General features: G+C 44.5%; 1 protein-coding gene across 3 annotated transcripts in view; it reads right to left on the bottom strand.

Annotated features, from left to right (window-relative positions):
* Positions 1-23,618, bottom strand: part of KLF3 (KLF transcription factor 3) — a 36,527-nt gene extending 12,909 nt beyond the window's left edge. Inside the window, exons 1-3 of one of the 3 annotated variants that reach the window (XM_079919658.1) lie at positions 23,481-23,540; positions 13,728-13,789; positions 7,798-7,893 (exon numbers count right to left, since the gene is read on the bottom strand). In XM_079919658.1, coding sequence (XP_079775784.1) covers positions 7,798-7,854 — 57 coding nt within the window. In that variant the 5' untranslated portion in view covers positions 7,855-7,893; positions 13,728-13,789; positions 23,481-23,540. Of the gene's footprint in view, positions 1-7,797; positions 7,894-13,727; positions 13,790-14,408; positions 14,753-23,480 lie in introns of those variants that run through there. The other 2 variants (XM_079919659.1, XM_079919657.1) reach the window with 2 other exon arrangements.
* Positions 23,619-27,716: the final 4,098 nt, after the last annotated feature.

The raw sequence follows: 27,716 nt of genomic DNA, 5'->3' as shown, positions 1-27,716 counted from the left end.
CAACAGTGAGAGGCCCGTGTACCGCAAAAAAAAAAAAAAATAAAAAAAAAAATAAAGTTAATGTGGTAACTGTGTCACACGAAAAATCTCAAATTTAATTCTACGATTATGGCCATGTCCAATGTTAAGGCAGAGGATGATACCTGGAAAAATTCTCAAATAGATTATGAAACAGAAGGCTTATGGGCCTTTATCGTTAGGAGTTGGCATTGAGGTTCACCAGGAATCAGCCAAGCCAGCTAACCTTGTTGATTTTCTGCTGGGGTTTCCTACTTGGCAGGAAATACTCTCCCTGCCTTTAGTGTCCTCCAGCTCAGCAGAAAGACACTGAACGTTTCTCATACGCTGTGTATACCAGGGACAAGCAGATCTGCATGGTAGGACCTTAGGATGGTCTTCAGCCACTGACACATCCATGCTACGAGTCCCGGCCTTAGCACTGAAAGTCCTACATCCCAGGAAATGCCTCAATCTCAGGCACACCAGGATGGCCAGTCACCCTACACACCTATACACGGTAGAAGGCCACCCACAGGAGGGTGATTACGTTCTTGGCTCCAACTTGTGCGATGGACTTATTCACAGTTTGAATGAAACTGTAGAAGATGACTTAATCTCCAAATTTGTGGATGACACAGAACTGTAAGAATGAGCTACTGTAACAGGACTCAAATAAAGACACGTGACGCTGGAAGGGACCTGCACATGAGCCGAGGTCCTGCCTTGTCTCCTTTCCACCTTGCTACCCCCCTCATCAAAAGAGGCTGCAGGACAACCTAACAAGATACTGGAGGAGACACCAATGGTTTTCCTCCCATATCTAAGATCTGTTCCACAACTGACCTAATTTATCTTCAAGTTCATTTCTCTCTTATAATATCAAGGTAATCTAACTCATGTACCAGCTTTAAATATAAATCAATCATAATTGCACACTATGGGTTCTGTCCTTGGCCATGGAATTCACTAAAATTACTTCTGTACCTTAACTAAAATTAAAAAATAGAAAACTCTGTTGTAGAATGCTTTAAAAAAATTAAACTCAACATAAGTCATTTTCTTTACTTGTAGGCATTTTAGGGCAACTGAAATTTTTAGTGGTAACATGTCAAGTCTGCCTGCAGAACATTACTTGTATTTGAATGTTTTACAGTGAAAGTGAAAAGTAACATACCGTGCCTCTCTTCCAGCTCTAAAATCCGATGTGTTTGTGATTCTGAGGCAACACTAGCTCATGATGCAAGTGAGAAAACCCACCAGTGGGGCCTTATAATGAAACAGCTTAAATGCACTATTAATTTCTGAGCCTCCCCAGCCCCTCCAATGGCCACTAATTTGAGTTATAAATAACTGGGGAATAGCAGTGTTTTTGACTGGGATTGCCACTGAGATCACACCCCTTTCCTCTCTGGGCCTCACTGGGTAAATCTCCACCTGACTATGCATCAGAATCAGCTGTGCTGCTTTAAAATTCCAGATGCCCGATTCCTTCTCTGGGCCAACTGAGCATCAGAGTATTGGAAAGTAAGGGGACAGGCAAGTACTTATCTTAATCTGGTTTTGATGTCAGTTTCTCATCGTTAAGATGCACTTTGTTCTTTTGTCCTTTCTTTCTTTACCTGTATCCTCATTCGTAACCTACATAACCACATGGAACAGTGACTCCTGCAGTCTGGTGTACATCTCTCTGACAGACACAGAGCTTTAGAATAGTTATGTGTTTATTTAAGTGCATTAAGAAAAAACTATGTTTCTCAGTAGTAGTGACAAAAAGTTCCCTTTTAAAATAACTTTTACAGTAGTGATACAAAGTTCCCTCTTAAAATAACTTTATTATGTTAAAAAGCAATTCTATCTCTAGGGCAAGAAAAATTACTAAATAAATATTAGGAGTGCAGGAGCCATGAGGATATGGCAAAATCTGTCAAGGTGGTATTGGATACCCACCTTCCAGGAGGTTGTGAGGTTATGATTAAAACTGGACTCAATGAGATACCTATGTGATGAACTTTAACACACACCGTCGTCCTGGGAGTCCCTTGTCTTCCTTCCTTATACAAGAGGTGTGCGCTGCAATGGGCTTTGATGCTCCCTATCAGGGCTTCTCAAACTTTACTGAGCACACAGATTCACCTGGGAATCTTGTTAAAAGGCAGGTTCTGAATTACTGGGGAGTGTCCTAAGGTGTCACAGACCACCCTTGGAACAGCCTGGCTCTAAATGACAGAGATACAGAATAAAAATACTAATTTTTATTATTAAAATGGTATACTGGTTAAATGCAATTTAAAGACGGGGGCGGGGAGAATTTTCACTAATAATACTGCTTAAAAACAAGGACATGAGGATATAAAATCAGGAAACATGAATATGTAAAAATATACAAATTGTTTTTTTAAAATAGCTTTGAATTACATATTAGGGATAAAATGAGGTAAAGACTGTTTCTACCTTTCTTTAGAACTAGACACACACCGGTGCAACACAAGGTGAGAGGCCCAAAATATGCAGTAATATTAATATGAAATGGATTTAAATTTAAATATTGAAATAGGCAAAAGAAAAAGAGGCACAAGGTTTGCTAACAAAACATTACAAACTTTGTACAATGAGGGTTTAAGGAAGTAATTAACTATAGGACGAAAAAAAGATTTCTCCTGGTTCTAAAGTTTAACCATCTTGATATAATTTTCTAAAGGGCAAAAGTTCTGGTATGAGAAACAAAAACTCCAGGAAATGGGAGGCAGTATTCATTGTTTCTACTCATGGAATTGTAGCTTCTCCCTTATTTTCAGCCCAAGTCTTCAAAGACATTCCTATGACCTAGATTTTAATGCCAACTTATTGGCAGCTACATAGGAAGCAAAATGAGGACATACTTTTATTGCTGTCATTGTTGGATTTTTCTATCTGTGGGGTGAGTTTAAGGAAAGCAGGAATTTAGAACCTGGGAGAGTTGCAAATTTAATAACAGTCTCAGGTTTCTCAAGCCATAAAGAAAGAAACATCCACACATAGAGCTAAGTTTTACAAACATTGTGCACAGTTCTGCAGAGAGCTTGCCCTCCCGTGAACGCCCCCTGCCAGCTATACTGGACATGTGGCATTTGTAAGACTCTAGGGCTAAAAGCAGGGGGACTGCTGGGACCTGGGCACATGACTGAGTACACTATTAACAACTTCCAGTCCGACTGCCTTGCCAAAGGGTGAAGAAATGTGGTTCTTCAAACTGTCTCACTAGCAAATTTCATAGCAATGTTTACCAGAACCTTCTATGAGACATGTTTATTTGGGTGGAGCATATAAGCCACTGCAATCAGCCTGCAACAGTCTGGTTCTCCACAGTGTAAGGACTGATACCGGGCTTGCTTAGGGTGTGTACCTTGGGTGGATACACCCTGGTAATAGTTGCTTCTTCTCTGTTCCAGACCATTCCTGTCTTCTAACAAAGCAATGCAGATAAGTGTGGCTGCACCAGTGAAATCCAAATCAGAGGCAAGTACCGATGAGGCAGAAAGAGGGCCTCCGGCCACTGCCAGGCATCCACTGGCTCGTATGCATACTGCTTACTCAAGGAGCCCTGTTCGCGGGAACAGAGCAGCCTGCAGACAAGACTCACGCAGGGCTTCCCCACTCCTGACCCCCACTAGCGGCAGCAATGGGTTTACTTTTCCAGAAGATCTGCTGTTAAGAAAAGTTCTCTCCCTCTGTTGTAACACGCATTCAAGTGTTCACACCTCCGCACTGTGGGTTATTTCTTTGCTGGCGGCTTCCTGTCACTGGATTGGGAGATGAGGGTCCAGCCCAGGTGCTCAAAGAACACCAGATGAACGGACGATGTGAATCAACAGGCTCTCCCTGCAAGGTTTTACTACTGACAAGGCTCAGGATAATACCAATTCTTTGATTCTCAAAAACATGATTTTTTTAAGTGTGGTGAGGAAGAAGGCACAGGGGTTGGATAATTTTCCAGTGCTATCACTTCATATGAAAGTGAGAATTAATAGTTTCTCATTTTATTGGAAATAGTTTTGGTGAGTTTTCCACTACAAGATGGTTTAAGTGGATGGAGTGACTCCATGAAACGTGGACGAGTCTCTGTTTCACTGTTCATTCATATGAAAACCACGTGCCCTCCATTACAGGGCGATGGCAAGTCAAAGGAATCTTCATACCAAGGGTGGGCTTCCAAGTGCAGGAAGGCGTGGTGCATTTATAAACAAACTCGCTGGAAACAGCAAATGTCATGCCCCTCTACGCAAACAAAGGCAGAAAGCTCTCTTTCTACCAGGCTCAGACAAGTCATGACAAGTTTCTGTCAGAACACAGCAGAGGGACTACTGATTTCTAAGTACTTCTCAATCTTTAAGGAGTCCGTTAGATGATAATTTTCATTAAAGAAACAGAAAAAAATACACGTTCTTCAAAAGTAATCTTCCTGTAGGAAAAGAATACGAGGGAATACTTTTAAAAATTCTTTCTCACTTCCTGAATTAAGTTCTAATTTTCAAACTTCTTTGGCAGTATCGGTAAAAACAACTCCTTTATGGGCATATTTTATATACACCTGCCATTTCACATTTTACAAATTAAAAATCTCCAATTTCACAAATAAGAAAAAAAAAAATTGGAGGCTCAGGGAGCTGCTGATGATTTTGCCAGCATCGCACTGATAGTAAGTAACAGAGATCCCCGGCACAGAGGCAGGTGTACTCTGCTCCCCATTCTTGCAAATCTTAACAGGACTGACAATCCAAAGTCTAATGTGCCTCAAGGCACAAGGTTTAGTGGGAAGTATGAAGGCTTATACTTCAGCAAGAGAAAAATGACATTTCCTCACTTTCTCTAAACTATAGCAAAATACCAAATAGGCAGATTGCTTCTGCTCTTCTCACTTTTTAAGAAAAAGGAGTGGGGGAGGGGAATAGGTCTCTGTAAAATATTTTTATTCATATGTGGAATTAAAACAGAAAGAATCTTACACATGTCTACGGCTTAATGTTTAGAACATTGACTTGAATAAACAAAGACCTCAACCTTCAGGTCAAAGGCAGAATTAAAAAGGAAAAAGGAAAAAAGGCACAATAAATCAGGTTTCATATACTCCACCTATGAAGGCAGGAAAGATAAAATATGAAGATTTAAGAGTGGAAACAAAAGCTTTTAATTTTGTCATGTAAAATAATCACAATGCCCTACTCCCCGTATGTTTTAGTTAACTGAGGTTTTGCTGAATTAAGAAAAAGAAACTTTATTATAAGGACTGAAACTACCTTTTGGTGAGACAATGTAATTAAATCCTATAAGCATCTGCAGAAGTTGAAAACTAGAGCATGAAGGAGAAAAAGACCATTAATTGCAAAAATACTTCTACATATTTTAACTCCATATATTAATATAAGTTCCAGCATTACAAGTATAACCGTTACTTCAAATTAATCTTATTTCCATTTTTTCGGCAAAGTGTATTTCCTTGCACTTTATTGTGCCAACTTCATTTTAGCTTTAAATTAGGCTCTTGTGACACATTCTCATGCTTGATTACAAAATGCATCACTGATGGTCCTGCATCATTTATCAAATTAATCATATTCTTCAGTACTAAAAACCTATTCACATTTCAAGGATATAATTAACGGGGAAATTTTATACCTTCATATTCCTTCAATATGATCATGCAGTAGTTGGGGGAAGGGGTTGATGACAAAACGAGTAACATTAGAAGTCAATTTAGTTTTTGATTAATATAATTCTTACTGCTCTGTTATTATCATATTCAGACACGCAGTTATCCAGTTATCATGCAGGAAGGTGAATATTATTTCCTGACAACTTTTCACTGTACACAGTGGTAAACACTTCACTGGCACAGGAATCTCCATGGCAACTCAGTTCCAAGGGCCTCGGAGTGACCCCTGTGTCTTGTATAAACAGTTTTGGCAGGAACCTCCACAGCCAGTGCATAAGGATGATCTAATTTTTGCAAGCATGTCATTACCAACCTTCAGATACACAACTCAGGCCAAGTTTTTCCCTTTGTGAGTATTTTCCAAGCCCATGGAAGAAAAGAGCAGGACAGAATTGGGAGCATGGCCTTGTTATATTCACTGAACCAGATCTCCTCAAGTCTCAGCCACTCCCTGCTTTGCAGTCATGGACACCTTTCTGTCGTCACCCATGTCCCACCTCCATAGCACTGGTGTTGCACCTCTATAAACACCTGGACTAATTACTTGTTCCCTGGTGGCCGAGAAGCATGTAGAGGCGCCTGGCTCACAGGAGGGGCTAGCTTAGCACTAAGGTGTTGAAAAAAACAGTGAACGTAATTCCCTCCCAGTCACAGACTTTTCTGAGTGATACGAAATTCCATCATCAGGGTCAAGTTCATTCTTTCCCTAGCTTCTCCCCTGTCACAGCTCCATATGGCTGCTAGAAGTTTAAGCAAATCACTTTATTCTTAATATATTTTTACATGCAAAAGGACCAAGGAGTTCCCCCGTCCCCCAGTTTTCATCTTTTTAATCAGCTCCTTGAAGGACAGCCTAAACACTACATGAGATAAAATGGAGTACTTTTTTTTCTTCCAGTATTAAAAAAAACGACATTCACAAACATGTTTAACAAACTCTTCTATATAGTCTGGGTGGTGATTTCAAGTGAAAAACACCTCTAAGTAAACGCTTCTTGTTTTTTAAACATCTTTATTGGAGTATAATTGCTTTACAATGGTTAGTTGCTGCTGTATAACAAAGTGAATCAGCTATACATATACATATATCCCCATATCTCCTCCCTCTTGCGTCTCCCTCCCACCCTCTCTCTCCCACACCTCTGGGTGGTCACAAAGCACCGAGCTGACCTCCCTGTGCTATGCGGCTGCTTCCCACTAGCTATCTATTTCACATTTGGTAGTGTATATATGTCCATGCCACTCTCACTTCATCCCAGCTTACCTTCCCCCTCCCTGTGTCCTCAAGTCCGTTCTCTACGTCTGTGTTTTTATTCCTGTCCTGCCCCTAGGTTCTTCAGAACCATTTTGTTTTTAAGATTCCATACATGTGTTAGCATACGGTGTTTGTTTTTCTCTTTCTGACTTACTTCACTCTGTATGACAGACTCTAGGTCCACCCACCTCACTACAAATAACTCAATTTCATTTCTTTTTATGGCTGAGTAATATTCCATTGTATCTATGTGCCACATCTTCTTTATCCATTCATCTGTCGATGGACACTTAGGTGGCTTCCATGTCCTGGCTATTGTAAACAGAGCTGCAATGAACATTGCGGTACAGGACTCCTTTTGAATTATGGGTAAACTCGTTCTTGATGCAGATTTCTTGTAGGTACATTTGGAAACTGCTTCCTAATCATGATAAACATTGCATACCAGTTTTTTTTTAATATCCCTAAATACACGTTAATTAAAAAAAATTAATCTAGCCAAACTTATTTTTGCCAAAACCAATAATCCTGAGAACTCAAACTAAAAAACTGGTAACTGAGGGGGTTTTGTAAAACTACTTCTATTGTGAGCAGATGCTCCTGTGGCCCAAGTTCTGCGCTGATCACATCTTGGGGGCAGGTGGGGGTTTGGGGCACAGGGCTTAAGGAAACACGGATCCCAGCACAGTTGCTAGGAGGGTATTTACCTCACTTACTACCAGGGGCTTTCAGAAAAGTTTGCCTATCAAATGCCTGTCCAGTAACGAGTGGCTTTAAGGAATAACACAACACACAGTAGAGTTATTACCACTTGGAATAAGTAAGAAGAGGTGTTCGGTTTTGGAAAACTTACCACCGAGACAGGATCCATGGCCTCTTGCTTGACAGGGACTGGGTCAAACATGAGCATTCTTTTAATTATGCTTTCTAGGGTGCTCTGGTGTTTGGCCTAGAAAACAAAACAAAGTGTTTCTCTGAATCCCAAGGTTACTTTCAATATAAATCAGTAAAAAGAAAATATATATAATATTCCCCACCCTTCCCCCCTCTCTGCCTCCTTCCCCTCCCCTGCCCCCGGAATGGCTGGAATTTGTTTCCCTTACCTATGAAAGATGCCATTTTATATAATTAAAACCAGACTCCATGGTCATAACCGGGTGAGAGCCAACGGGCATTTCTAACTCAAATACATAAACCCTGATGTTTCTGGAACAATAGGTACAGCCTCTTCTGAGCAGCCATGCTTGTTCAAGATTACTGTGCGGCTCACTAGAAGTTAACATTATATACGAATGTTAAACACCTTTCCTTTCCCCCTTTTGTTTGTTACAGAAAAATCAGAAAAAAACAAGGCAGGCAAAAAGACAACTTAGAACCAACCATCGTGAATATATTTGTCTTTATCCCTCCAAACTCTCTTTTAAAGTGGATTGTAATATGCATACTACCTAGTACCCGTAATTTCACTTAACAGTTTACTGGGAAAATGTTTCTTTTTCGGTAAGTGTGGTTCCACACCATCAAGTTCAGTGTGCCACTGTGTGAACCAATCAGATATTTGCGGCTTGCGGGATCTTAGTTCCCCGACCAGGGATGAAACCCAGGCCCCCGGTAGAGGAAGCACAGAGTCTTAACCACTGGACCGCCAGGGAAGTCCCCAATCAGGTTTTTAAAAATTCCTTTTATTGGGCACTTAAGTTGCTTCTACATTTTCACCATTACAGATAGCAATGAGCACTTTTATACTTACATCCTCCTGCACATCCTTAATTTTTAGGATAAATTTTATGAAGGGGAATTCTAGAGCGAGAAGCATGTACTTTTACCAAAGCATTTGCTGTATCATCCAGCAAAGATACTCTATAATTTCCATCAGTAAAATAGAACCTGTTTCCCAAAATTCCTACCAGCAATGTGCATGATCATTTAAAAAAAATGAAAACTTTGCTAATTTGTTAATATCAAAATGACAAACGATTTTTATTCTCTATTGATTTAATTATTGAAGCTGAGTCTTTTTCATGTTTATTTACCATTTACATTTCTTCTTTTACAAGTTGATTTTTTTTTTTTTTTTTTGGGCGGCGCTGCACAGCACGCAGGATCTTAGTTCCCTGACCAGGGATCGAAGCAGTACCCCCTGCGGTGGAAGCGCAGAGTCCTAACCACGGGACCACCAGGGAATTCCCCACATTTCTTCTTTTGAGAAATGCCTATATTCAGGTCTTGAGTTCCTGGTCCCTGCTTATGGCTTTCTAAGTACTTTTTTTTTTTTTTTTTTTTTGCGGTATGCGGGCCTCTCACTGCTGTGGCCTCTCCCGTTGCGGAGCACAGGCTCCGGATGCACAGGCTCAGCGGCCATGGCTCACGGGCCCAGCCGCTCCGCGGCATGTGGGATCTTCCCAGACCGGGGCACGAACCCATGTCTCCTGCATCGGCAGGCGGACTCTCAACCACTGCGCCACCAGGGAAGCCCTCTAAGTACTTTTTTAATATGAAGACTATTACCTTGTATTTACTCTAATTTCTCCTCATAAGGAAATAAGCCAATCTTTAGCCTAATGTAAAGAAAATGTCCATCTTGATTCGCTGGATCTTTCTCTTCGCCTTTTGTGATGCTTGCGTTATCCCTTTCCTCCTGTGTTCTACACTGTCCACTTCTAGCACTAAAATACATCAAATCAATCACTTCCTCACAAGACAAAATATTCAGTCTGCTGAACATTTAACTGCGTTTCATACGTTATAGAACCACCGCCCGCATACTACCCAGATCATCAACAACTTTCTTCAGGCACCTCCTATCCAAATTTGGTTAGAAGTGAGGTCTTTATGTATTACTTTGGTTTGGGTGGGAACGTAAACAAGTTCTAGATTGAGTTCTACCAGAAAAAGGTATAGAAATCCCTGGTTTAGATTACTTCCTGTATTTCAGTATTTAAACATCCCATCCCCACCTCCACGATAGCAATTCTGTAGCCAGTGGTGTCCATGCTCTATGGGTTAAACTAAGATATCATCACACACACTTATAAAAGTAATACTGTGTAGTTCTTGTGCTTCACTGCTTCATTGAAGAAAGACCGTCCTGGGTCTTGTGACAACACGTGAATATCATCATCAACTCAACATAAGGCCCTGACTTCAAAATTATATTTTCCTACATCACAGGACGTATTATAATCTGTGAACACAATTTGATACCAGGCTGCTCAAATCAATGGTGCTACCACCCTCTTCTGTATCCCAGCAAGAACAAACCCCACAGCCAGTGAAAAATGGATGATTTCATAATGAAGGATGAAAACCCCTTTTGTGTCTTTGGATCTATTATTAACCAGTTCCCAGGCTAGCAGCTGTACAGATGGATATGGTTCTAAGAATTGCTGTCCAGGGCCCTACAGCGGACTGTAAACAAAAGACGTGAGATAGCCTCCTTACATCAATGAGGTCAGATAATTCAGCAGCCTCGTCCCACAGCTGGTCATCCTCCCCCAAGCCTTTTAAATTTAATTTACTCTTACAGATTCATCCACTCCACTAGACAGTATCTTGCTGCAAATCCTTCTAAACAAAAGTACTCACATTCTCAGGAGTGTAAGCAAAGAGTCCTGATCTGCAGACTCAAGCAGGAGATCTGCACCTGACCCCTGACATGAGGGACAGGAGGAGGGAGACCCTTTTTCACATGTAAAATGCAGAGGACACCTCCTTTGCCTACTTCCTAAAACACTTACCTTCAAGATTTTGGGAAAAATGAGATGAAAACAAAACAAAACAAAACACCTCTTTTTGCCCTCTTAAGTCGTTTATATCACTGAATATGCACACAATTTTTGGATCTATATACTGTACAAACAGCACTAAATTTGTTGGTTCCGACTTCGGAAATGCCAGGTACTTGTCTCTTTGCCAAGATACCTAGCCTTAGAGGTCAATCCCCTCCACCCTTAAAAAACGCAGACTAAATTCAGTTTCAAAGGTAAGAGCTGCCTACACCCTGTATGAGATCTTACATAGGGCCTTGTCACTTACTTGACTGCTGTACCATCGCAATAGCTTCCTAGCATCTCCACACCTCGCCTTACCTGGAATCCTTTCCTACAAGCAGGAGCAGCGCGGTGGAATTAAGATGATGGGCTCTGTAGCTCATTTTGGTTCAAATTTTAACACCATCATTTAGCTCATAAAGCCTTCAATAACTTTTTCAAACGCCTATAGCCATAAGAACTGAACCCATTTAGAAATGAATTACACATTAACCTGCTATAGCTTGGGTCATTTTAAGACGTTACCTAAATTACTTTCATTCTTTGATTTTTGTGTTTTATCTAAATTTAGGGAAATTAGTGCTTTGAAAGACTTATAAGAGAAAAAATCGTCTAACATAAAGCATCCCTTCTAACAAAACCTGATTCATTTTTATTAAAAAAAAATTGTAAAGGTATGTTTATTTGTTCAGAACTGTACCTCAAAGAGTAACTCAATCACTGATGAAGGGATATTTCTCATACACAAGTATTAATAAATGAAGAAGCAAGATACAATTGAGAATACCTCATTTTGAAACTCCTAGCTAAAAAATGCATCACCGGACAATAAAAAGTCTGTGCAAAATTCAAATATCACTATGAACAGAACCAAACTCACTGTCCATTCACATGCTTAACAGCACTTTGGTCTGAATTTGGTAGCTTCTAAAATGACTGATTATACTTTTAATGATAGTCACAGGATATGGAGGAGGTCACGTGGTGAAAAAAAAAAAGAAAAGAAAAAGACACACCCTAACCCTTAACAAGAGCTTCTTGGGAGGGGTGGGGCAGCAGCTTTATACACACCTGTGTGCCCGTTTTTAAATTTATTAATTCTATAATTAAAACTTTTAATAAAAATAAGACGGAAGCTAAGCTAGAAAGAAACCAAATTTAGGAAGGGAATCAAACACATTAACACAAATCAGGCTTTTGTTAATTTACTGCAGAAAACGTCTAGACTCTGTACCTACTGTTTCTGTCTCTGAACAGACCACTTTTGGCCACGAGCATTGATCTTGTCTTTGGGTTCTGATCTAGAATCAGAAAAGAGTGACCGCAGTGTCTCCAAAGGGCCTTCCATATAACTGGGAAGTAACTCACGCACTGGAAGAACTGGGGTTCCTAAACTTAGTGGCTTTTGTTAACGCGTGGGCGACTCAGTGCTCTGGGGCTATTACCATCATGTTAAAAGAATGTTGAGTAAACTACAAATGCTGTAGAACTATTACTACACAACCCTGACAGCAGTCCCAAGTAGGACCATTAGGTGGCGCACTAAAACAAGTATAAAGACTAGGACAGAGGCGGTAAATTGAGTTTGCCAACATCAAGGTCTTTAAACGTGGTGGGGTTTTAAGTAGGCTCAGGAATTCTTATCACAGAGATGAGAAGGCCCCCCAAAATGGTTCTGTTTTTTCTTACAACTATTTCCCAAACATTAACACATTTACATCTTAGTTGTGTTTAACTAGCTTAGGAAACATACATTCTAAACTAGCAATCCCAGGATAACACAACTGCATTTACAAGAGGAAAAAAAGTGGCAAAACTGGTTTAAAAAAACTTCTAAGTTATCAAGTTGCTTAAAAGCAAAAATATAGGAACATCACCATTGCCAAAATAATCTTCCATCACTGGAACAAATGTCATCTTCCCCTAACCGTGTTCTTTTGCTGGGAAGGGCCAATACAACTGAATTTTCCTCCAAAAGGAAGAAACAGATTTCCCTTCACACTCTCTCTACTTATATTTCTGACTTTTCAGATGTCAAAAGAAGGCTCAGAATTTTGCCAAAATGCACAACCGCATGTTTACGTCTTAAAAAGCTTTGGTGAATCGCTTACATGAAGTTTCACAAGCAATATAGTTTCGTCGCCTTTCCAGCCCTCCAAGAGGCCTACTCAACAATTGCTTTATGAGGGTACAAATAAGCCGCAGAGCTTAGAAATACAGACAGGCCCTAATGTAAGAGGAGGTTATGTTGCCAGCCTCCTTTGAAAGTAGCTCGTCTTGAAGCTACAGCTCATTTTATTACAGAAACAACCTTATAAATAACTGCCCCTTCCTTAGAAGCATGACACAGAGAGAGAGAGGTGTGAGGCGGGGGACGGAAGGGGGTCTGGAGAGAGAATGTGCGCATCTCAAGTCAATTTCTTGGTGATGTATCAGGATTTGCTTCTGACATTGTCCCTTCTCATCTCCTGTTTAATGCACTCAAAGGGTCCCTGTATTCTTCTTCCCCAGCCCAGCCTGACCCTAAGGCTCCAGATTACCTGCCTCCCTCAAAGCTAATCTGTTTCCTAGCCGACCTCAGCCAGGTGTAAGGAGAAAAACAGGATGGTCAAACCAACACACCGTCTGTAAGCGCCCCTTTCAATTCTCCCAAGTGTTTGGATGTTAAAGGAGGGAAGCATGTTGCCTTCCCTCACCCCTTCCTCCCCAAAGGAGCTTCAGGGAAAAAAATTAAGAAAAGAGTTCAAACAAACAAACAAAAAATGTGTGTGTGTGTGTAATTCTTGGTCAGGAGGAGGACCAGGGCAGGCAGGCAACATCCCTGTAGCTAAACTTCCTTTCCAAAGAAATTTTCTTTCTTTACTTTTGTACCCAAACTCTTCCAAGAGCTCCCAGGAGTTGAATATTTAAAGGCAGCTGCTCTGGCCAGAAATACAAGAGGCCAGACAACAGATGTAAGCAGGCATTTCTAAGTCAGAGCCTCCTTTCAGGACAGCCAAATGCTGGCACCTACCTGGAAAGGCGTCTCGTTTTCACGTCACTCGGTGATCTGTCTCCTAGCTCAGTCTTCTATTGCTGGTGCGAAAGGAAAAACTCCATGGAACACTTCTGAATCTTTGCCCCTCATAAATTAGTTATTTTACATGAAAATGTTTTGTAAATGGGGAAGAAGTTAATTACTTAGTTTCAGATTAACTGTAATGACCCATGAGCAAACAATCCGCCCTCTCCCCTCTCGGCTAACGAGCCACCCAACTTTACTTTCCTGCATCCGCCCATCTGCTCCACCCTATGGAGAGTTGCCAAGGCAGTCTGACTTGTCCAAACAGGACATGGCTTCAGATAAGATTCTGCCCACACCCTGTACTTCGGAAAGACCAAGTGAAGCAATTGCCTTTGCATGTAAATAAGGACAGGTGCAAAGGTAACAACCAAGCAACCTCCCTACACATTTCCAGCTGGAGCCCAGCAGAGCAGGGGTGGGGGAGGGGAAACCCAAGCCCATACCCTTTAGTAAACTCTCAAGTTCAAGGCCACCTAGTTAGTGGCCTACAACATCTTTCTTAAAGAAATTTTAGCGAACACTCATCATTTTCCCTACTGAGGTTACATACTCAGTTTCATCCTTCACGCTCTCGGACAATTTTGTATTTTAGTTTTAAGGGCGAGCCACCTCAACTCAATTGAAAAGCACCTCGAATGTGTACTCCTGCTGTGTACACATCTTACAAGGTCTGCCTCAGCCCTCAGTTTTCTTCTGTGAAGTGTTATATAATCAGACCCAGAAGGGCTGCGTGAGGCCACTGCCTCCGTCTGCCTCTCCGCTGGGTGCCCTATCACTGGAGACCCACCCAACTCCACCCTAAGGGGCCTCCACCCATGGGGCCCCGCCCTGCCGGGGGGGAGGGCACTGGGAGGGACCAATTGGCTCAGGTCAGCTGACAGTTCCTGGAAATTCCAGTCTGAGCGGAGATGGCTGGAACCTTGCAAATAACCAGAAAGAAGTGGTGGTATTTCCCCCGGCTCCTGAGGATGCTCCATTAAACGTTTATTTCAGAGCCACAGAACCTCTGGATGTGGAACTGAGCTAATACTGCCCTCTTCCTTCAAAAGTAAACAAACAAAAAAGCATTTTGCACCAGTGCTATGTAAGAGAATTCAACCCCTCCCAGACGGAAACGCTCCTCCTCCTTGCTCCCCTCCCCCATTTGCCTTATCTTCTCGTCACTCGCCGTGGAAGCCTAGAGGTCATCTTTTAAGCCTTCCTCCCCAACTTTTCTCTCCACACCTACCGCTGCCACCAGGGGGCCAGGCCCTCAGTACCTCAAGACTGTGTTACTGGGGTCTCACCTCCACTAGTCCATCCCAGGATGGAGAATCCATCCTGACGCCCCTGCCACCTACACTTCTCAAAGCCCTCTTCTCAGCTGGTCTTTCCCAAGCTCCCAAACCTTCCTCCGACGGGACCCCCAGGGCTTGCAGAGTCAGTTCAAGCACCACGCTCAGCGTCCCCTCTCCTACCAGCGGCCCCAGCTCCACCAGGAACCCTCCACGCTGGTTGCCCTGTCCCCCCACCCCCGCCTCCCTACCCCGCCTTTGTTCATTTTCGGCCCTGACGCTGGGCAACCAGGGTGGAATGCCCGTCCCCTTCCGGCTTATCTAAATCCTCCTAATTCTTCAAAGACCAGCTCAAGGCCCTCGCCGCTTGGCGCAGCCAGCTGATCGCTCCCTGACCAATCTGAGGCCACCTCTTCTTACCTAGATAGGCTGCGCCTTTCTACTTTACAAATGGTCTGCCCAGGACCACCACCCGGACTGGCAGCACCTGAAGACAGGAGTGCTTTACATCCCCTTAGAGGGGCTCCCTCCCTGCTCCCCAGAGGAGATCGGGAACGTCCACTAAGTTTTTTGCCAGGCCCAAAGGAGTGAATATAAAAGCACTGAGCCGGTATGAGGAGTCCCACAGTCACTTCCCTTTCCCTTCGAATGCACTTGAAATCTCCCTTAAATAAAAACAAACCAACCAACCTCCCTTAAATAAGTAATAGGAGTAAGGGGACCTAACCTAAAGGAAACCTATTAAACCAAACTTCCTCAAAAAAAAGGTATGCTCCTAACCTTAACCTTGCCTGTTCCGGGTCCTCCAGAGACCTTATCAGCATCATCCTGATTTTTTTTTTTTTTTTACCCACCCACAGATCTTCTAAACAAGTCTAGTGTCAAGGTCTCTATTCTGTTTTAAAACCTAAGATAGGTTGGGGCTTCCCTGGTGGCGCAGTGGTTGAGAGTCTGCCTGCCGATGCAGGGGACGCGGGTTCGTGCCCCGGTCCGGGAGGATCCCACATGCCACGGAGCGGCTGGGCCCGTGAGCCATGGCCGCTGAGCCTGCGCTCCGCAACGGGAGAGGCCACAGCAGTGAGAGGCCCGCGTACCGCAAAACGAACAAACAAATTAAAAAAACACCTAATATAAGGGAAAAAAAATGACAGCAAGAGAGAAGAGAAAGAGGCGACTTCAAGGTGTGTGTGTGTGTGTAACAGGGGGAAAAAAAATGACAGCAAGAGAGAAGAGAAAGAGGCGACTTCAAGGTGTGTGTGTAACAAACACTCGGTTTGTTTTGTTTTAAGCTTCTTCTATTGACCAAGGAAAGCCAGGGGCTCAGTGATGTCACAGGTTTCCTACTGGCACTCTCTGGGTGCTGTTCTTTACATGGACTGTGTCATTTCATTCTTATGAGGTGGGGAGGTACTACCTTCCCATTTTACTGATAACACCGAAACAGAGAGGTAAATTAATCTGCCCAAGATGACACAGCTGGTAAAGTGGTAGAGCTGGGATTTGAAGCCCAAGCAGTCAGACTTCAAGGCCGGTGGTGGACCTGGCACTCCACCCTGCTGTCTCCCTGGCAGGGGACAACACACATCAAGAGTGGGATGGAGAGTTCTGCAGACAGGTCTGTCATTCGGGGATCTGGAACCAGGGGCAGTGTATTTACAGCAGTGGTGACTTCACTGGTCCCTGATGCCTCCCCTGTCTCAGTGCATGCCTGGACGCAACATCAAAAGACACATTCTGAAGGCCCCAATTAGCCGATTATTAGCCAGTGCATCCATAAAACTGTTCAGAAAAAACTGGCAGCTTCACCCAAGTAAATACGGAAATCCTCATAATAACTGTACAAAGGTGGAAGGGTCAGGTCCTCGTCCCCATTTTAGAAATGAGGAAATGGAGGAACAGAGGTGAAAAGACTCGCCCAAATTCACAGAGCTGGCTGGAGCTGCAGCCAGAAGCCAAGTTTGTCCACTGCAGACTCGCGGCTCTTGCTGGTCTGCTCCACTCTGTGCTATGGGACTCACTCTCAAGTAGAATCATCTTACAGTTGGGGCACTCCCCTGGGGCCAGGGGCGTGGGGTGTGTGTGCCACACTGGCCCACGGAAGGCAGTGCCATGGGGAGGTTCCAGCAGACAATTACGATTTCCAAGTGACTTTTCAGGTTAGATCACTCTGGACCTACTCCATTTTGTGGCATAACTGAGAAAAATGACTGCAATCTTAGATTAGCTCTAATGAGTAGGTGCTCAGTAAATACTTGTGAGATGAATACATGAATGGATGTCAAACTACCCTTCTTACATGCTAGGATAAAATGAAGGGCAAGGGCCTCAGAGTGACTGTACACAAGGGGTTCACACAAGGAAAATCTGCCCAGGGGTCAGTGCAGCTAGCCTTAAAATCATCTTCTAAAACCCGAAACGCAAAGTAAATGTGAAAACTTTACTCAGGAGGCTTGGGAGACAAAACACCCTTGTCTGGAGAACTAAGTGGAACAGGAACTTGAACTTCCTAATGTTAGCGGTTTGGAGGTGCAAAGCTTTGGAAGGTACCAGGGTGTAAAGTGCAAGAACAAACAGAAGAGTGGATTTCAGTGATTAGACTCGGAGAACAGTAGTTAGAATGAAGAGCATATGGGACAAAGGAGAAAAACCCCACACTGGATCACAGGTCGCTCTCCAGGGTAGAAGGCGCTGACCTCAGTGTCTGCTGGACCTCTTCTGTCTAGATTTGACCAAACTCCACTGATCTGGGTTGAGACTAGCTCCAGGCCATCTCTGGAGAGCCCCAGGCCTTCTAGAGATTGGCAACCATCTTAAGCATGTCCCAGGTTAAGCTGGGCTCCTTCAGGGTCCTCTTGGAAGGGGGCTGTCTCAGGAGGCACCCCCTTCCGGGAAGAGGGTAAGAGCTAGACCCAGGGTTACACGGAATGCACGGGCTGAAGGGCCACTTAGCTGACTACATTCAGTCTCCAGCTCCCCTTAATAATGAGATGGGGGAAGTGATAATGTATTCGGCCTGCCAACACAAAGGAATGAGTTTCCAATAGCTCTAGGAATCTGCTTTGCTAGAGAAGAAACTTACTATTAAATACTCTGACCAATAGATACAAAATATACTGATAATTTTTTCTAATGTGCCATTTAACTATGGTGATTTTCCAGAAAACGCACAGAGCCAGTTAAAAGGATATACATAGAGACATACATATGTGTGTGTGTGTGTGTGTGTGTGTGTGTGTGTGTATATATATGTATGTGTATATATGTATATACATACATATATTTGCTGTGGGAAAAAACAGTCCTAGTTCTGGTTCAGAAACTGTGTCTATAGCATTGTGTCTCTTATTACTACTAAATTTCAAGGAAGGAGAGTTGAGGAGGGGAAAGCAGGGCTACCTTCCTTAGACAATGCCCTCTCTTATCAGGGCAGACTGCTGTCTGGTTTCCTGTCTCGAGCTCTGGCATTACTGCTTCAGATGAGAAACGGGGTCTAAGAAAGGGACAGATCAGGCTTGAAAATGAGAATGCTAAAAGCCATCCTAATCCTTCCCTTCCAACTCACTCCATCATGAGTTTTGGCTGGAATACTACATATTAGCAAACCAGATATCAATTGTTTTATGTCTCTAGGATTTTTTTTTTTAAGCTATAACCAATGATAACTGAAGCACTTCAGAAAGAAACCCAATTTCCAGAATAATGTAATTCCTGATACTTAAAGGATGAGGTTGCCTGTATTTATTTTTCTTAAACACAACTGGGTGTGAAAACAGAGAGTAAGAACCACTTAAGAAAGCTGTTCATTTTATAGCAGAAATGTTGATTTGGACAAATTAAGAAGTCAAGTATCTAAAAAGGGGGGGGGGGATGGAGATAAATGATTTACATGGTTTAGAGATGAAACTATTGTGTTCACCTCCCTCACTTTTTTGGTAATTATAATAACTATCAGACTGGTACAATTTTCCCCAACTGTTTAGCTTACATTTAAAAGCTTGCAGAATTTTTCCTGACAGAACATATTAGATCCTAATCACCTCTATTAACCACCTCCCTCTCCCAACAAATAGGGAGGAAAGAATGATTTGGGGTAAGCCAAATAAAGACTCAGGCTACCAAATCTAGTTGAATTGTTCACAACTTTGGAACTAAACCAAAAAAACTTACTTCAATTTGGGTTACTTATGAATTTAGTTTAAAGGCCTCTTGTCCTACAAGCAGCTTAGTATTGCAAGTTTGCTTCCTCCAAAGAAGAAAGGAAAAATCTTATTGAAACTTTCCAAACTCCCATCTTTTTTCTTGGAAGGTTGTCAATATCCTACTATTTGACCCTAGTAGGTTTCTTAATAGCATATTGTGCATTTCCCTTTTATCTATCAAAGAAAAACGTGATGGGAAGAGATGTTAAAACCAAAGCATTATTATTATTATTATTATTATTATTATTATTATTATTATTATTACCGATTTGGGGAAGAATAGGTAGGGCCTGATGTGCTTCCTCAGCAACTCATTCCATCAATTCCATTAGAGAACACTGCAGATAATTCCTTTAGATTTTAGAGAAAATCCCCAAATAAGACATTTAAGGGGGAAACTTGTCAAAAGTTTTCTTTTCCAACCTTGTTTTTAAAACTTCATTTCCGGAGAACCACAGAAAAATAGTTTGTTAAAGTAGGTTTTAAATGGTTAATCCAGACATTTGCTAACTCACAACTGACAGAATATACCAAAAAAAAGGGGGTGGATTATGAGAAAGTTGTTACTGTAAAACAATAAAAACAAGAGCATTCTCCTTCTGTCTTCAAAATATAAGGTTAAAAATTTCCAAACTATCATTAAATGAACTTATTCCAGTTCTCCTTTTTTTTGAGCTTTTTATTCTTAGAACAGTTTGGAAATCAGATGCAGCATACAGTCAAATCTTTGTCCTTAAAAAGAAATAATCCTGTAGTACTCTCAATACATCTTATGTTTTGCTTCAATAGAAGATTTCTCCCTTAAAACATAAGCAAGACTTCCAAGTCTGTCCAAGCTGCCAAGGCTGCTTGAGTTCTCCATCCCATGAAGCCTCCTGTGCCTTGAATGTCCTGTGTGAAATGCAAGGGTGAGCCACATCCTTCAGATCATGCTAGATCTTCTTAAACTGTAAGGTGGTAACCCCATCCAAAATTGACAGCTTCAGGGCAAAATGCCTATCTCAAAACAAGAATGAAAAACAAACAAACAAAACAACCTCCTTTAGATTTCTAGCCAACATGCACACACATTTCTTAAAAGCACAAGCTGGCAATGATAAACTAAAAAAGGTAAAAGCATTTATTCACCCATACAAACACATGGGAGCAAAGGGTGTATGTGAAAAGGTTAACTGACTTCTCATTATGACATAACACAGGCGTCTTAGGCAATCGTAAGTGTGTAGAGACATGATAACTCCCTGGGTGGGGATAGGGAGTTTAGGGGCAGGGACCACGGCCTGGTCTGGGCTACTGATCTACCAGAAAACAGCCTGAAACAGGAAAGAGCACACATATGCCACTTGGAATGTATGACGCAAACCCCAGCCTTGAAACAAAGAACAGGAAACAGCTCTGCTGGCTGTGCTGGAGAGAAAGCACAGAGAAACATTTAGCCGGCCCTCCCTGACCCTATATTCATGAGCAGCTGGAGTTTTTTAAGACAACAACAGGGGGGTGGAGGTGTTTGTTCTATGGGTGTGAATAATAACACCAGCTTTATACAGGGGACCTGCCCTATTTACAAATAGGAGCTTCCACATACAGTAAACACCGTAAGTGAACATGTGATTTTATCATATTCAAGCAGCAGAAACCTTCCTAATTAACACCAGCCTCCCTACCAATTTCTTTTGTCTCTTTCTCCCCCATCCTAATGGATGGTCTCTAGTCACGATCAAATTCTGGGTTAAGGTAATAGGGTAATGATCACTGTTCAGCCTCAGAGCATCAAGAGGAAAATTAGACAGCACAGCTGCTGAGAATTCAGTTGACACTGGGGTCATCCCGCATAACCGAAGTGGGACCAACTGTAAGTGTCCCTGAGCCACAGAACTAAATTCTAAGATGAAGAGTGTGGGACATCTAGAGTCACCCCAAATTTTCACTGTCTTTTTCAACTGCATAGTTACGAAGATACGTCCACACAGCTGCACATCTGTTCTACATGTACACAGATTTACAAAAATCCACCTTTTGAGAATCTGATTCTGTTCCTGATATTTCATTTAATCCAAAATTGTTATACAATCTGCAGAATAGAGTATCAATTTGTATAAGATATCCTAAAATGTCTATTTTTCCTTTAGGTATTTTTAAGGTAGCAAAATCCGCTCACTAGTCCTTTTCTGATTTTTCTCTTTATTTTGTTAGCCAGTACTGTTTAACTCAGGTTTCTATTAGCAGAGATTTAAGAATCTGTGGGCAGACATAACTACAGGTAAAAAAAAAAAAAAAAAAAAGAAGAAAAGAAGGAAAAAAAGGCATCACTGTGTCCATAGCAACCAGAAGATTGGGTTTTAATTTAGAAACTTTGCAGTGAAAAAAACAATAGCTCTCTCCAAAGCTATGTTGTCATGTTTTACCTCTGACAAGGTTCTGTGGTCTAAGCAGTTACTTTTGTTGTTCTCACGTTAGGATTTTCATACTTGCATTCTTCATGCAAACAGAATGCTCCTTACAGCCTATCTTCACTGACCTCACCCACAGTACATTAGGCTGCTTTCTTCTAACAGTTCTGCAGCAAATCCCACTGACTGTAGAAACTGAGATATCAGTTTCTCTAGGGAGCTAAATGAAATTAATCAAACATCCCATTTCAGGTTCTGTTAACAGAATAAGGGCAACTCCCATAATCCATGTTTCAAGTCAGAAGAAACTCATCCACTCTTTTAAAGATACTACTAACTCTTTTAAAGATACTAACTCACAAAATTTTGAAGATGTTAGTGTTATTAAATTGTTTTTTCCCTAGAAGCAAGTCTTCTCTTGGGCTAGGCAGATTATCATCCAGATGGATTTCTCTCTTAAAAATGCTCCTCAAATTCATACATAAAGCACTCAGCAAAGGACAGCACAAAATTGTTCTGTGGAATAACCTATAGTGAACAACTGCCCTATTCCCCACTTGATTTTGCTTAATAATTACAGATACTAAATCTAAATGAACTCAGAATACTACTTCATACTTTTCTCCATATACTAGATTCTTGTGAGAATATAAATACATTTAAGTGTCTTGGATGACATTAATGGAAAAATACATTCTGAGTAAAAAAAAATTCAGTGTAAAATGTTTATTTTAGTGAAATACAAGAAGGTGAGCAATTACCAATTTCCGTTTAACCTGACTTTAAAAAAAGTCCCATTCACACGTTCTTCATCTAGTATTATTGTATATTGCTGTAAATTTTAAAGCAGCGTAGAGTGTTCTCTCTTTTATCTGCCAAAGAAGTAGCTATGACAATTCCAGGTATTGTCTGCCATCTCCAAATAAGCCACTCGGAAAGGTAGGTCCCAAGGGTGCGGGTCCAGGGATCCGTCCCTCAGTCCCCACCCGGCTCGGGTCCCTAACACTGCGGGCAGTTGCCTAAGGCGTTCTCCGCCTCCAGCCACGCTGCAATCCTTGCTCCAGACACTGCGGCAGGTTCTCCTTGCACCGGAGGAGGACTCTCCAAACCCGGCCAGCTCTTTCTCCTGCCCTCGGGAATCCAGACGCCCTGGCAGCTCCTGGGCTCCAGCACCGAGACTGGGATGTTTGCCTTCACTCCCAATCGCCCCAAGTTTCTTCCCAGAAGGCCCGCGAAGCTGCTCCAAGTTTGCTCCGCCGGCGGGTGAGCGACAGCACGCCCCGTCCGAGGAGGGGGGCTGCTGGGGGCGCAGGCGGAGGGCGGGGAGGGGGAGGGGGAGAGCGCGGGAGGTGGGGGAACAGGAGGGGGAGGAGCGGGAGCGCGCGGCCTCTGCGCTACCTTTCTCCAAACAACGTTGCCACACGCGGAGGGAACTGAGATTTCTGGGGCTTTGGAGGGAATCGCGGGCGGGCGGGCGGGCGGCTGTCGGGGGACCACACAGGTGAGCCCCCGCCCGCGCCCTAACTGGGGCCGCGGCAGGCGCCGCCAGCCTCGCTCCCCGCACCCGCCGATCCGCACGGTGGCTCTCCCCAATCCCACACTTTCCACCGCTGAACCCGGGGGCCCTCTCCTCCTCGCCTCCTCCTCCACCCCAACCCCCGGCTGCCTGGAGCTGTTGCACTTTCCCAAGCCCAGAAGCGCCCCAACCTCCGCGCTGCACCCCCAACCCATTCACTGCGCGCCCCCCCTTGGGGGGAAAAAAAAAGGAAACCGGACGAGCCGAAAAGGGGGGCAGCGGGAGTCGGGGCGAGAAGGAAAGGTGAGGGAGAGGGGACTTACTTTTCGAGGCGCGGTGCTGAGCGCTGCAGGCGAGAAATAAAGGCCCGGATCCGGGCTGCCTGGAAACCCGCGGATGCAGTGGTGTCAGCGCTCCAGTCCCGGCGGCGTTGGCGGTGGCGGCCGCAGGGGACGGGGACTGGCGCGCGTGCGGCGGGCGCGGCTCGGCTCGGTTCGGCGGGCGCTCGCGCTGCGCTCCAGCTCGGGCCCCGGCTCCGCGCGGCTCCGCTCCTGGCTCCCCTCTGGCTCCTGGCACCAACTCCGGGCAGTCACATGACGCCGGCGCCGCTCGCTCTGCGAGCCTCCCAGGGCTGGCGGGGTAAGTAGAGGCTGGGACCCGGGGTGGGAGGGTCAGGGAGGGGAGAGGGAGCCGCCGCGGCCGCCCGGGCTGGGCGGGTCCCCACCCACTTGGGTGGAGGCAGCCGCCGGAGGGGTCGGCCGAGTCACTAGCGCAAACACGCACCCCGCCCTGCGCCCTTCCCCCGCCACCCTCGCCTCCCGCGCCGCCTCCGCCCCGCCCCGCCCAGTCACCCGGGGACGGCCTGACAGACACTCATTATTCCCCGGAGCCGGGCGCCGCCCCGCCTGCCCAACCTGTCCCGCGAGGCGCGGTGCGGCCGTGGGGCTGGGCGTGCGCGGCCTCCGCCCTCCGCCCGGCCCCGCGCCCCCGCCCTGGAGCCCCCGCCCCGAAGTCCCCTCCCTGTAGCCCTCCGCCCGGGAGCCCGCGGCCCCGCCCGGCCCGGACCCGCCGCCGCGCCGCCGCCCGAGCCCGGGGGGAAGGAAGGGCGGCGCTGGCCGCTCCGGGCGTCACAGCACTGCAGCCCGCTGCGCCGCTTCCAAAACACACAGCCGGGCTCGCGGGCGAGCCGAGGCGGGGGACCCGGGACGGTCGGGGCCATCAATCAGCCGGCTCCGGCGGGAAGGGCGGCCCCGGGGCGTGGCGGGAAGGGCTGGGCCCCGCGCCCAGCGCGGCCCCTCCTGGGCCCAGCGCAGACAACTCTCTTAAAGAAAAAGCAGAAAAAGGCACCGCTGGTGAAGCAGCGGGTGGACGGGGGCGGATTCGGGAGAGAAAGAGCGGCGAGGAAAGGGAGGGCAGTTAGGGTGACTTAAACCCTAAAATGGTCCGGAGTTTCCAAGGTCGTTAGCCATCCTCTGGCGCGCTTTCTTTGTGCCCGGGGGCGCCGGGGCCCCCTTGTCGCCCGCTCCACGGGGGTGCGGCCCGGCAGGGTGGTGCCCCCACCTCCCGGGACTTTTCTCTGAAGGCCGGGAGACCCTCGAACAAACTTCCCACGGCCGGGCCTGCCGCTGGAGCGTAACGGCGACGGGCGCAGCGGCATTTGCTCAGCCAGGCCTGTCGGAAAACTTGGCAAAGTTCGGTCCAGATCCTCCCGCCCAGAGGGAGAACTCGGGGCGAGCTGAGGGCTCGGAGCGGCGACCTTTCCTTTCGTGTCGCCTCCCTGGGACCGAGCGCGAGCGTCCTCGGGGGAGTTCACAGGAGCCGGGAGGCGGAAACTCGCTTTCTGTCCCAGCCAGGCCCCTGGAAGGACTTTGGAGAGCTTGGTACCCAAGTTTAATGCTTTTCGAGTTTCTTTTTCAGCAGTACTAATGTAATAAAGAATGCAATAAAGAGAACAAAGGACAAATTGGTTCAATTGTTTTAGTCTTGTGCACTGTTTTAAAATGCCCCAGCTGCAGTCTATGGCTTGTTATTGCTTCAAGATGTTTTAAAGTCCCTTTAAGTTCACTATTCTCTCTTTGATGCTTCATCCAGGCATGGTACTACTTAAAACGTAGAGATAGAGTATATTCGGAGCCCCGGCATGTAACTACACAGTATTATAAAATTAGTACCGGGAAACCTCAAATAGTGAAATTGCTTGTTGTAAAAAAAAAATGCGTATACATAAAAGACCACGTGGAAAACACCCAGAATGGACACCGGTTTATGTGCCATCATACTGTCCCATAAGATTAATCTTTAAAATGTAAAGGGATGAGGTTGTTTGTTTGTTTGTTTTAGTGAATAAAGACAAATACAAGGGGAAAAGTTGGATTCGGGTCAATTACTAATTGCAACCCATTGATCACTGACACCGTTAAATGTCTGATTAGACGACTTAGCTGAGAAAAAACAACATATTAGTGATGACTGGTGAAATTGTTTTGCATTTCTGTGCCTCGCTCATAGTGGGGTCTCAAAAACTACAGGCTTCACTCAGGGGACACAGAGTAATGAAAACCTGAAGAGAAGATTGAAGTAGGTCTATCTGATAGGGAGGGGCTTTGATATGAAAGATGCGGGAGGGAGGAGAGAAGTCATAAAAAAGATTAATTAATGAACACAACTGTGTTCAGTGCCCTGTGGGAGACAGCTCAACATAACTTGTCCAAAAATGAATCCATCCAGTGAAGGACACCACCATCCCTCCAGGTGCCCCAACCAGAACTGCCTGAAGTCATCCTTAACTCCTCCCCCCTCCCTCGGTGGTCACAGTCCTGTGGTTCACTGAATCCCTGACCTCCTCAATCAACACCCACTCCTTGGCCACCACCCTGGCCCAGCCTGTTGCCACAGTGTCTTGTTGGTCATCCTGTTTGCAGCGTGGCTGAAGTGTGGGTAAGGGATTGGAGCAAAGGATTAAGAATGCCTTTTTCTAAAATGCAAACCTAAACGTGTCAAGCCCTTCAATGGCTTCTCTCTGGATAAAGTCCAAGAGTTTAGCCCCAATGTTGACCTGACCTTCACCTGTCATAAACTCATCTCTACCTGGGCTCCCCTCCCACTCTTTTCTCCAGCAACAATGAGCTTCTTTCCTTTGCTTTCCTCCAACTCTCTGTCTCCACCTCTGGCCCTTTGCACACGCTCATTTTTCTAGATAGACTAGCCTCCTTGGCTTTCTCCCCAACTCCTGACCTCCACTCTCATTTCCCTAAATTCTATTCATCCTTTAAATGACATCTTCAATGAAATTTATCTTTTCTTACTACCATCCCTCACCCCACCTTTGGATGAGTGGAGGTGCTCCTTCTTGGTACCCTGATAGCACCCAGGCTTCACCTCTTTTTATTCTTTCTTGTAATTGACTCTTTACCTCTCTATGTCACTGAAATAGAAACTCTGTGAAGGCACGGACCTTGTCTTTTTAGCAAAATTGTATCCTTATGGCTCAGATGTTCAATGAATGTTTGTAAAATGAGTAAGTGTGAACTATGAATTGAGAAGAAGTCATTCAGACCAAAAAGATAAGAGGGGGCTTCAGGGTGGCAAGTGGCCATGAACTGTACCTTTGAAATAGTGAGGGAGAGGGAAGAAGGAGTTCCCCTCACTGTTTTTAAGGAGATGGTACAAAGTGGTGTCTAGGTCTTCTTTTTATTCCTAATACTAGTACAGTGCCTGGCACAGGCTTTGGTACTGGATAAATCCATATATCCTGGGTAAATGAAATATCTCAAGCTTGGTCCTTCCAGTAGCTGCTTCACTGCTGCTCTTTGAGGATAGCAGGCTAGTCTGGTTTAGGTTTGGGGCAGCATGTGCTCAGGGAAGGGTACCCCTCCCTGGAGCCAGCATCATTCCTCCCAACCAATCATTGCAATCGTTTTTGCTGGTGAGTGGAGAGAACCATATCTATGTGACCTGGTTCTGGCCAGTGGGACCTGTAGGGAAGTGTGCTGGGGCTTATGGAAAATGTTTCTTCTGATGAATGGAAACTCTTGTAAGGATAAACCCCCAGACCTGCTTTGGAAGTTATGTGAGGGTGTGATGCTTGAAGCTATGGCAGCCATCTTGTAGTCATGAGGGGAAAGCAAGATTTCAGATTTCCATACAGATAGTTCTTTTTTTCAACATTAGTTTTCAGATCGAATATTACATCTTTAGGAATGACCACACAATCTAAAATATCCCTCCCTTCCTCATTCAATGTCTAGTTCTCCTTGCTTTTTTTTTTTTTAACCTTTTCTCCCCATTATAACCTGGGCTCCATGAGAGCAAGGACACTGTCTTCTTCACTCCTTTTTGAATTATGGCTTTTTCCGGGTATATGCCCAGGAGTGGGATTGCTGGCTCATATGATAGTTCCATTTTTAGTTTTCGAAGGAACCTCCATACTGTTCTCCATAGTGGCTCCACCAATTTACATTCCCACCAATAGTGTAGGAGGGTTTCCTTTTCTCTGCACCCTCTTGTCTTCTTCAATGCTGTTTCCCAAACTCCTGGAACAGTGTCTGGCAAATATAAGT

The sequence above is a fragment of the Stenella coeruleoalba genome (genome assembly GCF_951394435.1).
Source record: "Stenella coeruleoalba genome assembly, chromosome: 4".
Taxonomy (NCBI): domain Eukaryota; kingdom Metazoa; phylum Chordata; class Mammalia; order Artiodactyla; family Delphinidae; genus Stenella; species Stenella coeruleoalba.
This window is presented reverse-complemented; position numbering and strand designations above follow the sequence as displayed.